Genomic DNA, 13248 nt, shown 5'->3' with positions numbered 1-13248 from the left:
CATCACTGATTTACATGTATTTGTAATCCTTGCGTCACTCACTGAAATGTATTTTAAGGGAAAATGGTGATGACAATTGATTTCATTCTGTGTTTACATTAGTTAGCATAACACAATACAATACTATTTTTGATGTATTTGTACTTAAAACTATGTTTCTGGATTCTAGCCAAAGCTGATAATGGAACAGAAATTTCTAAATGTTGGCCTGCAGTGTCCTTGGTTATTATATATATATATCAAACAGGAGGCCATCGTAACAATAATAGCTATCTATGTATGTCACATACATTATGATTGACAGGAAATTCCCAGAGCTTTTCACTTGGTTCAAAAACTTCCTGGGCTATAGAGAGTCCAGCCACGTGGAAAGTTTTCCCAAGGAGCGGGCTACAGAGGGCATAGCCATGGAGATTGACTACGCTTCCTGCAAGAGACTAGGGTCCAGTTACAGAGCACTGCCCAAGAGCTACCAGCAGCCTAAATGCACAGGAAGGACCCCGCTTTGCAAAGAGGTGAGAATTTTAGTTACACTGAAGTAAGTCTGAACCTCTTTTCTCTGCTAATGACAGTATTCTTTAAATATTAACGAATGCAAAAGGGAACATTCTAACAAGTTAATGGGCCATTGCAGGTTTTGAATGACACTTGGGTATCGTTTCCATCCTGGTCTGAGGATTCAACATTTGTCAGCTCCAAGAAGACTCAGTATGAAGAGCACATTTACAGATGTGAGGATGAGCGTTTTGAGGTGAGACTGACAGGCCAGTAATCTAGTCCGTCCCTAAATAAACTCTGATTGGCAAATGCACTTATCAATTTGAGCACATTGGATTTGGACTATGTACAGATTTGGTCATGATATTGCCAATACAAATTCTGAGACTGAGTAGTCTTCAAGTTACCTGAATGAAAACATGTACTTAGTATTTTCTCAGTGAAAACAACAACTTTTGCTTTTGGAATGATTTAGTCCTCCTGTCTTGTTGCTTCATTAGCATCACCTAGTTTGCTTTAAAACTGGCAGATAACCAAATGGCAGTGTTACAAAAAATATGATATTTGAGAGTCATTGGCCACATTGGGACAAGTTTCGGGCATTCCCTTGGGTATATTTAATAATATAATATTAAAATTTGAATGCTTTTGTGGAGACCTGGGGACATTCTGGGAGGCCAGGGATTTCTGTGTAACACTGTTGCTACCCCACCCTCCCTTCAGCTGGATGTGGTCTTGGAAACTAATCTAGCCACAATACGAGCCCTTGAGACTGTGCAGCGGAGGCTGTCACGCATGTCTGCTGAGGAGCAGCTGCGCTTCAGGCTGGACAACACGATTGGCGGCTGCTCTGAGGTCATCCACCGTAAGGCCATCCAGAGGATATACGGGGATAAAGCTCACGACATCATTGACGGACTCAAGAAGAACCCAGCTGTTTCTGTCCCCATAGTGCTCAAGAGGTTTGTGGTGACAGTGATTGTCTACTTGACATATACTTCATTAACCCGTTTTAATCCCACGCAAACTTTATGCCCCTTTTGATTTTATTTTATTTTGGTTAAATTAGTGAAATATTAGGTTTTATACTCGGTGACCGGTGGAAAACAGCATGGTCAGAATTCATACAAATTCTTCAGTTAGAACTATTTACACATTTAAAATCATAAAATAACAGTAACATATGCACCATTACTATTGTTTATGTAACACATGACTATTACTATTGTTCATGTAACACATGTTTGAACTTACAAACACTGCCGTTGGCAAACTCATCTGAGGGATTTTTGACAAACAGAAGCCAGGACATAGAAACTATATACCATGTAGAATTAACACTTTAAAATAACATTAAGTAAAATAAAATACATCATCTCTGAACATTTTATAACAGGAAAACATTCATCAATAATGTAAAATTTTAACAGTATAGTGCAAAATGTACGAGGGCAGTGCATACAGTAAGGTACTACCAGTGACAACAATGTACTTATTTCACAGTCTCATAACACATTTTCAACATTTTTTTACCCCCCCCCCTTCTCCCCAATTTTACTTGGCCATGAAAACGCTTGAAGCGCTCAATGGGGAGAGTGCATCACACTTCTCACACACACATACAGTGCGCTTGTCACAACATCTGTATCTGTGGAAACAGTTCCTTCACAGGCCAGTGAGATTGACCATCACCTCTTGCAGAATCCTGAGTGACAGTTTTTGCAATCAGAGATCTTCTGCCATTGCCAAGAGGTGGTTTTCCGTATCTTTTTAGGAGAGACAGGGACACAGATCACTGAAAGGCCAGGAGGTCACATTCCTTACCAACAACATCTCTGAAGAACAACCAGCTATTCACTACTGCACTGTGAAGGGACCAAGAAAGATTGGCCACCAACACTTCTTTGACATTATTGTAGCCCTGTATTTTGACACCTGAAGATCATGCAGATCCACGCCCCCCATGTTTTGGTTGTATGTGAGGGTACACATAGGCTGTGGAACTTTGTCATAGACTTTTTTCTCTTTGTTCCACCTTTTTACAGGCACCTCGGAATGCTTCTCAGCAGCATTTGTTGCCATGGTTACAATACTGTTATCCTTCCACCATACCAGTATCTTTTCCCCCTGTGTAAGGACCTCAGAACTTCCGTGAGGCATTTTTTGGAAATTCTTCACATCTGTGAAAGGGATATCACACAGGCAGCACTGTCTCAGAGTGCCAAAACATCCATAACGTCGTTTTGTCATTTCATAAAGGAGGCTAAGTGAGGTAAAAAGATTGTCATGTACAAAGTTACACCCTGGAGGAACTTCCGCTTGTTCGGCTAGACCAAGGACTACATTTGGCCCTGTCCTAGCCCAGTTTCAGGGAGACGTGTGCACTCCGCAATAGGGCTCCATATGATTCATGTACCCTGTAGGTGATGCAAGGCTCCACAGTTTATACCCAAACCGGATTGGTTTGCCCTTGATGAATTGCTTGCAACCATGCCTGCCATAATAAGGTATTATGCTTTCATCAACTGATAACCATTTTGAGTATGGCACAATTTGTAAGACTCATTCAGTGCACTGAAGATGAGCTGTACTTTGTAGAGAGGGTTGTTGTTGAGTTATCTACCAGATGGATATGAATTGAGGCCATTATCTCATCAAAGCAATTTCTTCTCATTACATTTGAGATGGCTACATTGTGGTCATCAGTGTCATATGACCAAAACATGTGGCGCCACCGCACAGAACTGTAGCCAGATGTCATAAGAACCCCATAGCAAGTCAGCAACTCATCCATGGTCAGATCAACTATCTTCTCTTTGGTTTGCATTGAATAGTTTGACATCTCAACAGTGAACTCCCTCAGAACAGCAGGGTACATCAACAGGAACAAATCGACTGGATCAGGTTCAGTTTGCTTTATGCACTCTGCTGCGGTTGGGCCATAGGTCACGAAATCTGGAATCGTGGACGCAGCCGGTTGTTTTGATCATTTAAAAACCGTGTACCTATTTGGGATATTTTCAAGAGATGTTTTCTGATTTTTGTGGCGTCGTGGTGTCTCGTTTTCCTCAGGGCATCTCCTTTTTGGGCTGGTCACAGTGGGAGACTCACCAAGCTATGGCAGTGGTGGTGAGTTTGCTTCAACACTGGCTGCAGCAGCAGTGGGAGGTGGGGGGGATGGGGCGCACCAATTGGTTCTCATGGACATCTGACTCATCCTCCAGATAGTTCACCTCTGCATCACCATTCAGTAGTCTACCTGGTAAATGGCCCGTTTCACCCTGGTACTCCCTAGCTGAGCCATCGCTGTCAGTCACTTTCAATTATCTCTTTTTCAAGTGTAGGAATGATGGCGATGCTGCTCACAGCACTTGGGGTGTTACCTGGGTCTTGGAGGTCCAACACATCTGATAGTTTTAAACTGTGTAAGAAAAAACAAATGATATCTAGGATTAGCAGCCAGAACCTGTGTTTTCAATTGAAACACTGTGTTAGTCCCCTCTGGGTCGAATAAAGTATTTCTGATTCTCATTGTGATTACACCACCGGTCACAATTGTGATCATTAACAAATGTACACCACTTGTGAGCAAAATATATATGCAGGAGTATAATTCTCAAAATATACCAGTAGAAGAGCCTTTAAAGAATATATGTAAAAATATGATAGTTCTGTCTGTTAATTAAGGTGTTTTACATGTTTCCTTTTGTAGAAGTCTGAGGAAGACATCTTGCAGAGGCGCAAGCAGGAACTAAACTGATCTGTTCATGTGACCTTTCACACTAGTCACATGCCTAGTCACATGATACATTTTAATCAAGCCAATCTATTTTTTAATTTAAAAGTTGAATTTCTTGCCCAAACCAACAACAAAACTTTTATGCTTTTTTTTTTTACAAAAGTATTTTTATTGGAGATGTAGGTAGTTTTTTTAACGCGCGGTCACAATTGTGACCGGTGGGATTAAACGGGTTAAGCGAGTGCACTTATTGGTCACCATGTGGTTCAAGGTTTTGGAGAATTGACAAACTTGGTTCTAGTTTCAAATTTGTACCCCTAAACATTGTGTGTGCTGTTCTTACCACTTTATTTTAGATTAAAAATGAAAGAGGAGGAATGGAGAGAAGCTCAGAGAGGCTTCAACAAAATCTGGAGGGACCAGAACGAGAAGTATTATCTGAAGTCACTCGACCATCAAGGCATCAACTTTAAGCAGAATGACACCAAAGTGTTTCGCTCAAAGACCTTGCTCAATGAAATTGAGATGCTGTATGATGAGGTAGGGAAACAAAAGTCTTATGACATTCTGTTGACTTTAATTTGCAGATTGATGGGTACAGAAGAGGGTGACTAACGACAGGGCACAGACGTAAAAGATGATTAAATCCTTTTTCTTATTGATTGAGCTGACCGGCAGTTTTGATGTAAGAATTTACATTATGCAACAGTTAAATACAATAGTTGAAATTATGCTGAAGATATTAAAGGTTTAGTAATGTTAATAAGTAAAAACTCCCTACTTTATTTTCTGATGAAAATAGCAGAATATAGAAGTGACTTTTGTGAAGAAAACTTCTTTCAATGGCCACGTTTACCCAGGCTAACACACAGTAACAAGATTTTATCGATTTTCTCATGTTCCCCTTTAACAAACAAAGCATGTTTATGCACCCCTCAAGCAGGTCATAGTATGGTCTTAAACAGGTAAGCACGTTAGATCTTATTGAGTGATGGTGATTAGAAAAAAGTTTAATTTTTACAATGTTATCCTCAAACATTTTAAGAGAACTTATCCAAGTTTGTTTTGCAGAATACATTCAAGACTGGAGCTTTCATCACCAGTTGCTGTCAGAAGGATAATGTTAGTCAGTCGTCAGAAATATATTTTTCAAAGCAGAGAAGTGTCCGATGATTCAGTGTATTCTTCCCCTGGTTGTGTCCTACAGCGTCAGGAGCGGGCATCTGAGGATACTGCCACACCACCAGCCAGTGGCCCACACATGACCCTGCCATATGAGGACAGCCAGATTCTAGAGGATGCCGCTGCCCTAATCATCTACCATGTCAAGAGACAGGTGGGCATCCAGAAGGAGGACAAGTACAAGATCAAACAGATTATTCACCACTTCATCCCAGACATGTTGTTCGCACGGCGGGGTGAGCTTTCTGAGGTGGAAGAGGAGGGGGAAGAAGAGGAGGAAGAGGACACGGAGATGGACCAAATCAGCAGCAAGAAGCACAATGGCCTCCCGAGCAACAGCTTGACCAAGTCCAAGCTTCTCTTCAGCAACACAGGGGCCCAGAAGCTGCGAGCCCAGGATGAGGCCTACAACCTGTTTTATGTCAACAACAACTGGTACATCTTCCTACGTCTTCACCAGATCCTCTGCTCTCGGTTGCTGCGTATCTATACTCAGGCTGAGAGGCAGATTGAGGAAGATGCCCGTGAGAGAGAGTGGGAGAGGGAAGTCTTAGGGCTCAAACGGGAGAAAAATGAGAATCCGGCCGTCCAATTGAGGATGAAAGAGCCTTGTAAGTACAGAAATTTTGAGAGACAAGACTTGTGTGTTTTTCATCTTCGGTCTTTTAAAGATTTAGGTTTAATACATTTTTCTCATTCTGATTTTAGAATCTTACAGTAACTGTACTTGGTTCACTAATGTTTTCCAGTCCTCAAGATTACTGATCCCAAAATATAACTTGGTGTTTTTTTCATTGCCCAATTTCAAAGTGGGTACATTTTCTTCTCCCTGTTAACTATACTGACTGTTAAAATGTTAATTCCAGTGGATGTTGATGTGGAAGACTACTACTCAGCCTTTCTTGAAATGGTGCGGAATCTTCTGGACGGCAATATGGAGCCTGCTCAGTATGAGGACTCCTTGAGGGAAATGTTCACCATCCATGCCTACATTGCCTTCACTATGGACAAGCTTATTCAGAGCATAGTACGGCAGGTCAGTGCATCAAACATTTTATTAGAAATTCTGAGTTTAAAGACAAAATCCTTAGGTAGCTTTATTGGAACTAAAACTCTAGAGCAGTGGTTCGTCTGACTCCACAGGAGTCATAGTGCTGCTTATTTCCAATTCTGGCAGGTAGTTAATTATGTTCGCCTATAACGCCAAGTCTAAAAACTCCCTAATTAAATGGCTCGATAGCAAGTACAATAGAAAACCAACATTGCTGGGGTTCCCCAAGGACTAAAGTTGAGAACTGGTAGACTACCCAGTAATTGTAACTATTACAACCTATCATAACAATGAAATTTATTTTCCATATATTGCCCTGAGATACAAATGCTAACACAGTACCTGTAACCAAAAAGGTGAATGCTCAGGGCCAGACCTTGGGTGATATGTGAAGAGGTTTGAGAACATACAGAGGTTTTGTATTTGTTTGCAAGTAAATGAACAATCCTTATAGTAACCCTTATCCATACTTTCCATTCTGTATGCTGTTGTACAAACTGTTCAGCATGACATGACATGGAAATGTCAGCACACTTCACAGTGTGTTCTCAGTGGATGCAGTGGAGACATACTGACCCCTGTGTGTTTCACAGCTCCAACACATTGTGAGTGATGATGTCTGTGTACGCGTGACCAACTTGTACCTGAGTGAGAGTAGCAGCAAAGCGACCGGGGGCACACTGTCCACCCAGGCATCCAGGGCTGCTGCAGAAGGGGGCTACCAGCGCAAGGCAGAACAGCTTATGTCGGATGAAAACTGCTTCAAGGTACCATAAGCACATTAGTGGAACTTTGTCTGTTTGTATAGTTGTGGAATTTGCACGTGTGATTACACATGCACTCCCTCTTTGTGCCACCAAGCCTTCTATACTGCTGTCTGGACCCATCTTCCCGGTTCCCTCCATTTTAGCAATAGTATTTATATATGCTATATTTTTGCCTGTCTGTGATCCTGTTTCAGTTGATGTTTGTGAAGAACAGAGGAAGTGTTACTCTGTCAATGGAGCTGCTGGACACAGAAGAGGATAATTCTGATGAGCCAGCCGAGGTAGAGGTAAGGCTGTGTTTAGAATTCAAGTGTAGTGCACTCTGTCCACAGGGGAAATGGTTTTATCCATCAAGCATTATCAATTATACATCAATAACATATCCCCAATGAAGATCCTGACTGTATGATGGTGAGGGTTGAAATTTAATGAATTTTTAATCACAAGACTATGTCCTAAGGAAAGGCAATTTAGATTGCATCCCCATGTCCAAGCTGATCAGAAGTCGGATGCACTTATGCATTCTGACTAATTTTCCTTTTGTTTTTGTTTCTACAGAGGTGGTCAGACTACGTAGGCAGATACCTGAACTCAGACACTGCATCCCCAGAACTGCGCGAACACCTGGCCCAGAAGCCTGTGTTCCTCCCCAGGTGAGGCCCCAGCTGTGTGTCCCTCTTGTCTACACACCTTTAAGCATCTGTCCTAAGGCGCTAGTCAGCCAGCCAGCCAGCCAGTCAAGTCCAGTCCAGTCCACTATTGACAAGCCAAACCAGCTGCCAAATACAGCTCATTTTTTGGAGCTAGAGCCAGTGGCACTTTTGCACAAGCCCAACTTAAGTGGCCCCCTGTAATCATAAATGTTTTGGGTCCAAGAGTTCTGCCTTACTTGTAACGGACAGATGCCAATCTTGGCAAGGGTTTGGAAGGGTGGTTTACAAGAATAACTCCGAGGTTGAGGTGCAATGCTTGCAGTGCCTGACTGCCCTTCTGTCTGGAAAGAATGTCATTGGCTATGAACTGAAGAGCTCCTTTGTTTTTTTGTTTTTGTTGTTTTTTTTTTCATTTCCAACCTCTTTCTCACATGAAGACTGCACTTTTTATGTCCATCTTTTTAAAACAGGGAATTTATTTATGTGTAGATCAAGTTCCTTTTTAACGGGACGCTTTATTTATGAATATCATTTTTTTAAACAGCGATGGCTTAATCATGTTTTGGATTTTCATCTTAGCACACAGTTGTTGAGGTGTTGGGTTTGAATATTCACAATGTATTGCATTTCAAATACGTTATTTTCATTGTACAACTCAAGACATAGTGCTTGAATGCATAAGCTGAAAACAAAACAGTGAGTCATACCTATTTGTCATTTTATTTCACTCTGAAAATTTAATTCTGTTGACTTTGATATAAGACCGAGAAGCTAGGGCCCCTGACCAGGACCTTGTCTAGGTGATATTTTTAAGCATAAAAGAAAGCAATCATTTAATTATCTGCCTTACCATACCTTGTGTTTGTGATTTGTATTCGTATAGAAGAAGGTCCTGTATGTGACTTATTTAATCGCTGTTCAGACAAAATGTAAATGTTCAAATGTCCGTTTGTTTGAGTGCTTAATATATTCAGTATTGTGTGTGTGATCATTTGCAGTGGATACAGTGCACTCCCGTTGCAACATTTTGTTGTGGGTGAGGTTTTTTTTTCCACAGGTTTACGAGATGCGTGCTGATATGTCTTTCAAAACACTGGTAAAGCACATTATCTGCAACACTTGTACAGAGAAAAGTGGGGCTTGTAAATAAAACAACAGTCTGAGTTGTATGTTCACATGTTGCTGTATTTCTTTCCAGACATCGCAGAGCTTTGCATGGGGCTAGGGTTTGGGGTGGGAGCGTAGTTGGGTGCTCTCTGTCATTAAAGCCCAAAGTGAGTGTTGCACATCAGAGTATGTCTTTAGCTGTCAGTGCCTGTTGACATGTTCTTTTGTTGTTGTGTTTTTGTTCTTTTTGTTGTTGTTGTTGTTGTTGTGTTTTTTGAGATGGCTGTCCATTACCATAAACATTCATACAGACCCTTTAAAAAAAAGCCTTAAGAAAAAAACTCCTGCTTTTAATGTTCCTCTTATTTAACCCATTGCATAAATCTGTTACTTGTCTGGCTGTGATTTATCAGTGGGCTCACCCACGTTTTGTCCTTTTTTTGCCCTTTACATTAAATCTATGAGGTCAGCAGCTCAAGAAGTCAGTAGACTGACACTTGCCCAAAAGATTTTTCAACAGCACTGAAAATCTGGCAGTTTTCTTGTGCAGTTACATTTGGTCTTCATTGCATGATCATAACGCCTTTAAATTGTTGGTGAAAAAAATGTGCGCATTCTCAGCTCATATATTTGATTGGTAGCCCATCTGGCAGCAATATTTCTAAGTGTTGTTTCTCGAGTTTTTATATGAAATTGGCCTCACTGTCATGTCTTTTAAGTGGAGCCCTGAATGCAAAAAAAATATATCACTTCATGGTTTCAGTCCTCGCTCAACCCTCAGTGGTAAGTACACCTTTTAAGACTTTCATTCAGGCGGGGTGAATAATTGCATTTTTAATGCCTGCACAAAATCTGGATCATTTCCAACTAAACAAAATATTGTTTTGCGAAGCATATTTAGAAATTAACCAAGAGAATCACTACTTAGATGTGCAACGGAAGTGCACTGTATAGAAATATTACTACTGCTGCCTCTGCTGCTCTTATAGATCCACATTTCCCACGAATGATTTGACTCCCTATCTAATTCTATAACGCGGTGAGTTGCAATGCATGGGTTTCAAAACACTTGTTTAAAGGGACAGTCCTCTCAAATTTTGCAATGTTGCCATACTGGGAAATCAGCTTTTTAAACATCTGTGTGTAATATGAGTGATTATGTCACATAGGCCCATATAGGCCAACAAAATCCCTCATGATAATAATTTCAAACAAAATAATGCTGTATAGTACGATGAAGGATAAAGAACAAAAGTTTGACAATTTATAGAAATTTGTGCGAACTTTCCCTCGAAACGTGATGTAATCTATATTATGTGGGGATAAAGGGGCACAAACAGGATTTTTCTTGAAACAGCCAGTATAATCATGGAAGTCTCATCTGTTCTGGCCATCAGAAATCTGAGGAGGATCAGGAAGTGCCAGAGAGGGCGGGAACAGCTGCAGCAGGAAAGGACGACCAAAGCGACCTCTGACCAATCAAAGATAGAGTGCATGTTCAAGCTCAACTCATACAAGATGGTGTATGTCTGCAAGTCAGAGGACTACATGTACAGACATACAGCACTCACACGGGCTCATCAGGTAAGCACAGATGATCAGTAACACATGCTACCTGTTCATATTCATATAACAGCATTGTTGTTCTGTCATTCTGAGCCAGTGTAGCCAGTTAAGAAAACAATTACAAATTTTCCATTTTAGCTAGTTTTATATATATATATATAGAGAGAGAGAGAGAGAGAGAGGGCGTTTTTTTTTTCCCCGAAACCGTCAATGGTGTTATAAGTGCTCAACTAATGAGGAGCGGAATATCAGTATACTTATTTGGATTTTAACCTAAGAAAAGGTGCAAAAATGGCACATTCACCCTTAGCTTACTCAAGTGTTAATGAGTTGATTGTTAGCCACAACAACTTTTTTACTCTACAAGCTCTCTGCTATATATCTTCTTGCTCTCCATTTGGCTGCCATGTTGAAGACGGAGCACTTTGCTCTTGTTTTTGCGCCAAAGTCCTACCCGGAAGTAAACATTAAAAAGAGCAACTACTATATTTGTGGACTGGCAATCACTGTAATCAAACCAAAATTTTTGAGCTGTGAGCATGTTGACATGCTTTTTACCTTATGAAACATTTCAATACTGAACATAATTTCAGTATTAGTCGAGATAAATTCAACAAACTGCTTTCAATGAGGGGGAAAAAAAGCATAGTTGTGCCGCTCTTCTTTACATTGAAATATTTATTCCTGGCGGGCAGCCCAAACCTGATCGTTAATGTATTACCTGAGATTGCAAGATAGTCTGATGTCAGTGAGGAGAAACTTAAAAAGGAAACAAACTGAGATTCAGAGGTGCATCTCCACACATATACCTCTTCCAGTCCCACCAGCGGGTCAACAATCGACTGCACAGACAGTTCCAAGTGTGGCTGGATGCCTGGGCTGAGGAGCATGTGACCAGCGACATGGCAGATGAGAACCACAAGTGGCTGATGGGACTGGGAGGAGAGGGCCTGGTGTCCTGCACTACCACCTGCATGCCAGAGGTCCTTCATTACCTCAGCATAAACAAGTACCTGGTGAGGTATGGGACAGAGACACCCTAATCAACATTGTTCTGTTTTCAAGAATTGAAGAGGGTATACACAAGAGACAATATTACTAGCCAATAGTAGTTTATTATACATATTCATATAGATTTTTCAAAGCTGCCATTGCTGGAGTAAATTGCCAAAACTTTAACTTTAAGGTGGTTGTTGGTTATCTACAAATCACCAGTCTATTGAGTTATTTTTTTTTTCATTATATGGTGTAACCTATTCAGAAACGATGTACTAACGTTCCTGAGGTTATAATTTGATAATAATTGCAGTAGCATGTTGATAAAATCTCACCTATCTGAACAGTCCAGTAAGGTTTGATGCAGATGCTTCGGATGAGATGGGTCAACAGACTATGCGCAAGGAAAATCAAACACTAGTTTATGTTGCCAGGATTGTGATATCTTCCTGTTTATAGCAATTCTGTTTTGAAAGCAAAATATCTCACAAAACATTTTGTGACGACCACACACCAAGTTTAAACAAATTAAAATGCTTTTTTTTTTCTTTACGGACCACCAAGTTCACAATTAGTTTCTGAGAATAAGCAAAAGAAAAATGAATAACCTCAGCTCTTTGTGATGAGTAACAAGATCAAATACAAATCTGTGACCGCTATGAACATGTATTTGTACAAGGACTTGTGGCTTATTTTGGCTTCCAGCTGTAAAATTGTATAGCTTGTCAAGGTTTTGTTTTTGGTGAATAAGGCAGTAGTACACTATATATTCAATATTTCTTGCAAGTGCTGGATTGATATTTGGCAATAATACAATGCCACTTCGGTGTATTAAGGACATTAAGTTCCAACTGCCCAAACACTTCCTGTAAATAACTTGTTGATATAGTCTTTTTTTATTAATATATCAGAGATTGTCATTGATGTGTAGCATACATTAACAAACTTAGTATCAATCTTTTAGGTAGAGGTTGCTGAGAAATATATTAAGAAACTGTGGACATTTTAACTACATTTTTTTACCAAAGGATGTTTATTAGAGACCCTTTCCCTGTTGTGGTCTGTTGAACGCGTTGTCCTTAACATTGCTAGAATAGCTTTTTTCATTCTCTTGAAAATACTCATTTTATACATTTTTCAAGGCCATACTGTCCTTTTTCCATTTCTGTTTCTGCATTTTATTTTATTTTATTTTATTTTTTGTGGCTTTATGGACATTGAATGTAGCTGAGCGACAGTTGATGCTTTTTTGAAAGCATTTTTTCAAAGTGCTGATGTTAAGTACTCTTATTTTCTCCGTGTGTGGTGATCCTGACTCCCTTACCAAACGGTTATGTCGTGTAAGAGGACAGGCTCGTAAAATCCCTCTGTCAAATTTACAGACACCATGAACTTGCTATGTGTGACCAATGAAATCTGTACATGATTTATATATTTTTGTGTGTTGTATGTTTTTTTTTTGTTTGTTTTTTTTTATAACCAAGTGTCACCAAACAGCAACAAGGCCATTATGTGAATGTCAGACATGCAACTTCTGCACAGTTGTAGCATCAGGACAACATGCAAGCAATAATCAGATTAACTGCAGTATGTCTAACCTGTTTGTTTTTGCTGAAGTATAAATGTGAATGTTATTTTCCCTGAAAACTGGGATGTCAATGATTTATTATTGCTGTAGTCCCTTCAGCA

The 13248-nt window shown here is 40.1% G+C and overlaps 1 protein-coding gene across 1 annotated transcript in view; it reads left to right on the top strand.

Annotated features, from left to right (window-relative positions):
- Positions 1-12925, top strand: part of LOC130111803 (paired amphipathic helix protein Sin3a-like) — a 42423-nt gene extending 29498 nt beyond the window's left edge. The window contains exons 11-21 of the mRNA XM_056279091.1: positions 305-515; positions 635-751; positions 1222-1460; positions 4594-4777; positions 5445-6030; positions 6286-6455; positions 7064-7237; positions 7432-7524; positions 7796-7890; positions 10395-10581; positions 11382-12925. Of these exons, the coding sequence (XP_056135066.1) occupies positions 305-515; positions 635-751; positions 1222-1460; positions 4594-4777; positions 5445-6030; positions 6286-6455; positions 7064-7237; positions 7432-7524; positions 7796-7890; positions 10395-10581; positions 11382-11606 (2281 nt within the window). The 3' untranslated portion in view covers positions 11607-12925. The remainder of the gene's footprint in view (positions 1-304; positions 516-634; positions 752-1221; positions 1461-4593; positions 4778-5444; positions 6031-6285; positions 6456-7063; positions 7238-7431; positions 7525-7795; positions 7891-10394; positions 10582-11381) is intronic.
- The last annotated feature ends 323 nt before the right edge of the window (positions 12926-13248 follow it).

This window comes from Lampris incognitus, chromosome 4, assembly GCF_029633865.1.
Source record: "Lampris incognitus isolate fLamInc1 chromosome 4, fLamInc1.hap2, whole genome shotgun sequence".
Taxonomy (NCBI): domain Eukaryota; kingdom Metazoa; phylum Chordata; class Actinopteri; order Lampriformes; family Lampridae; genus Lampris; species Lampris incognitus.
The sequence above is the reverse complement of the archived record's forward strand: the minus strand, read 5'-3'. Positions and strand labels throughout refer to the sequence as shown.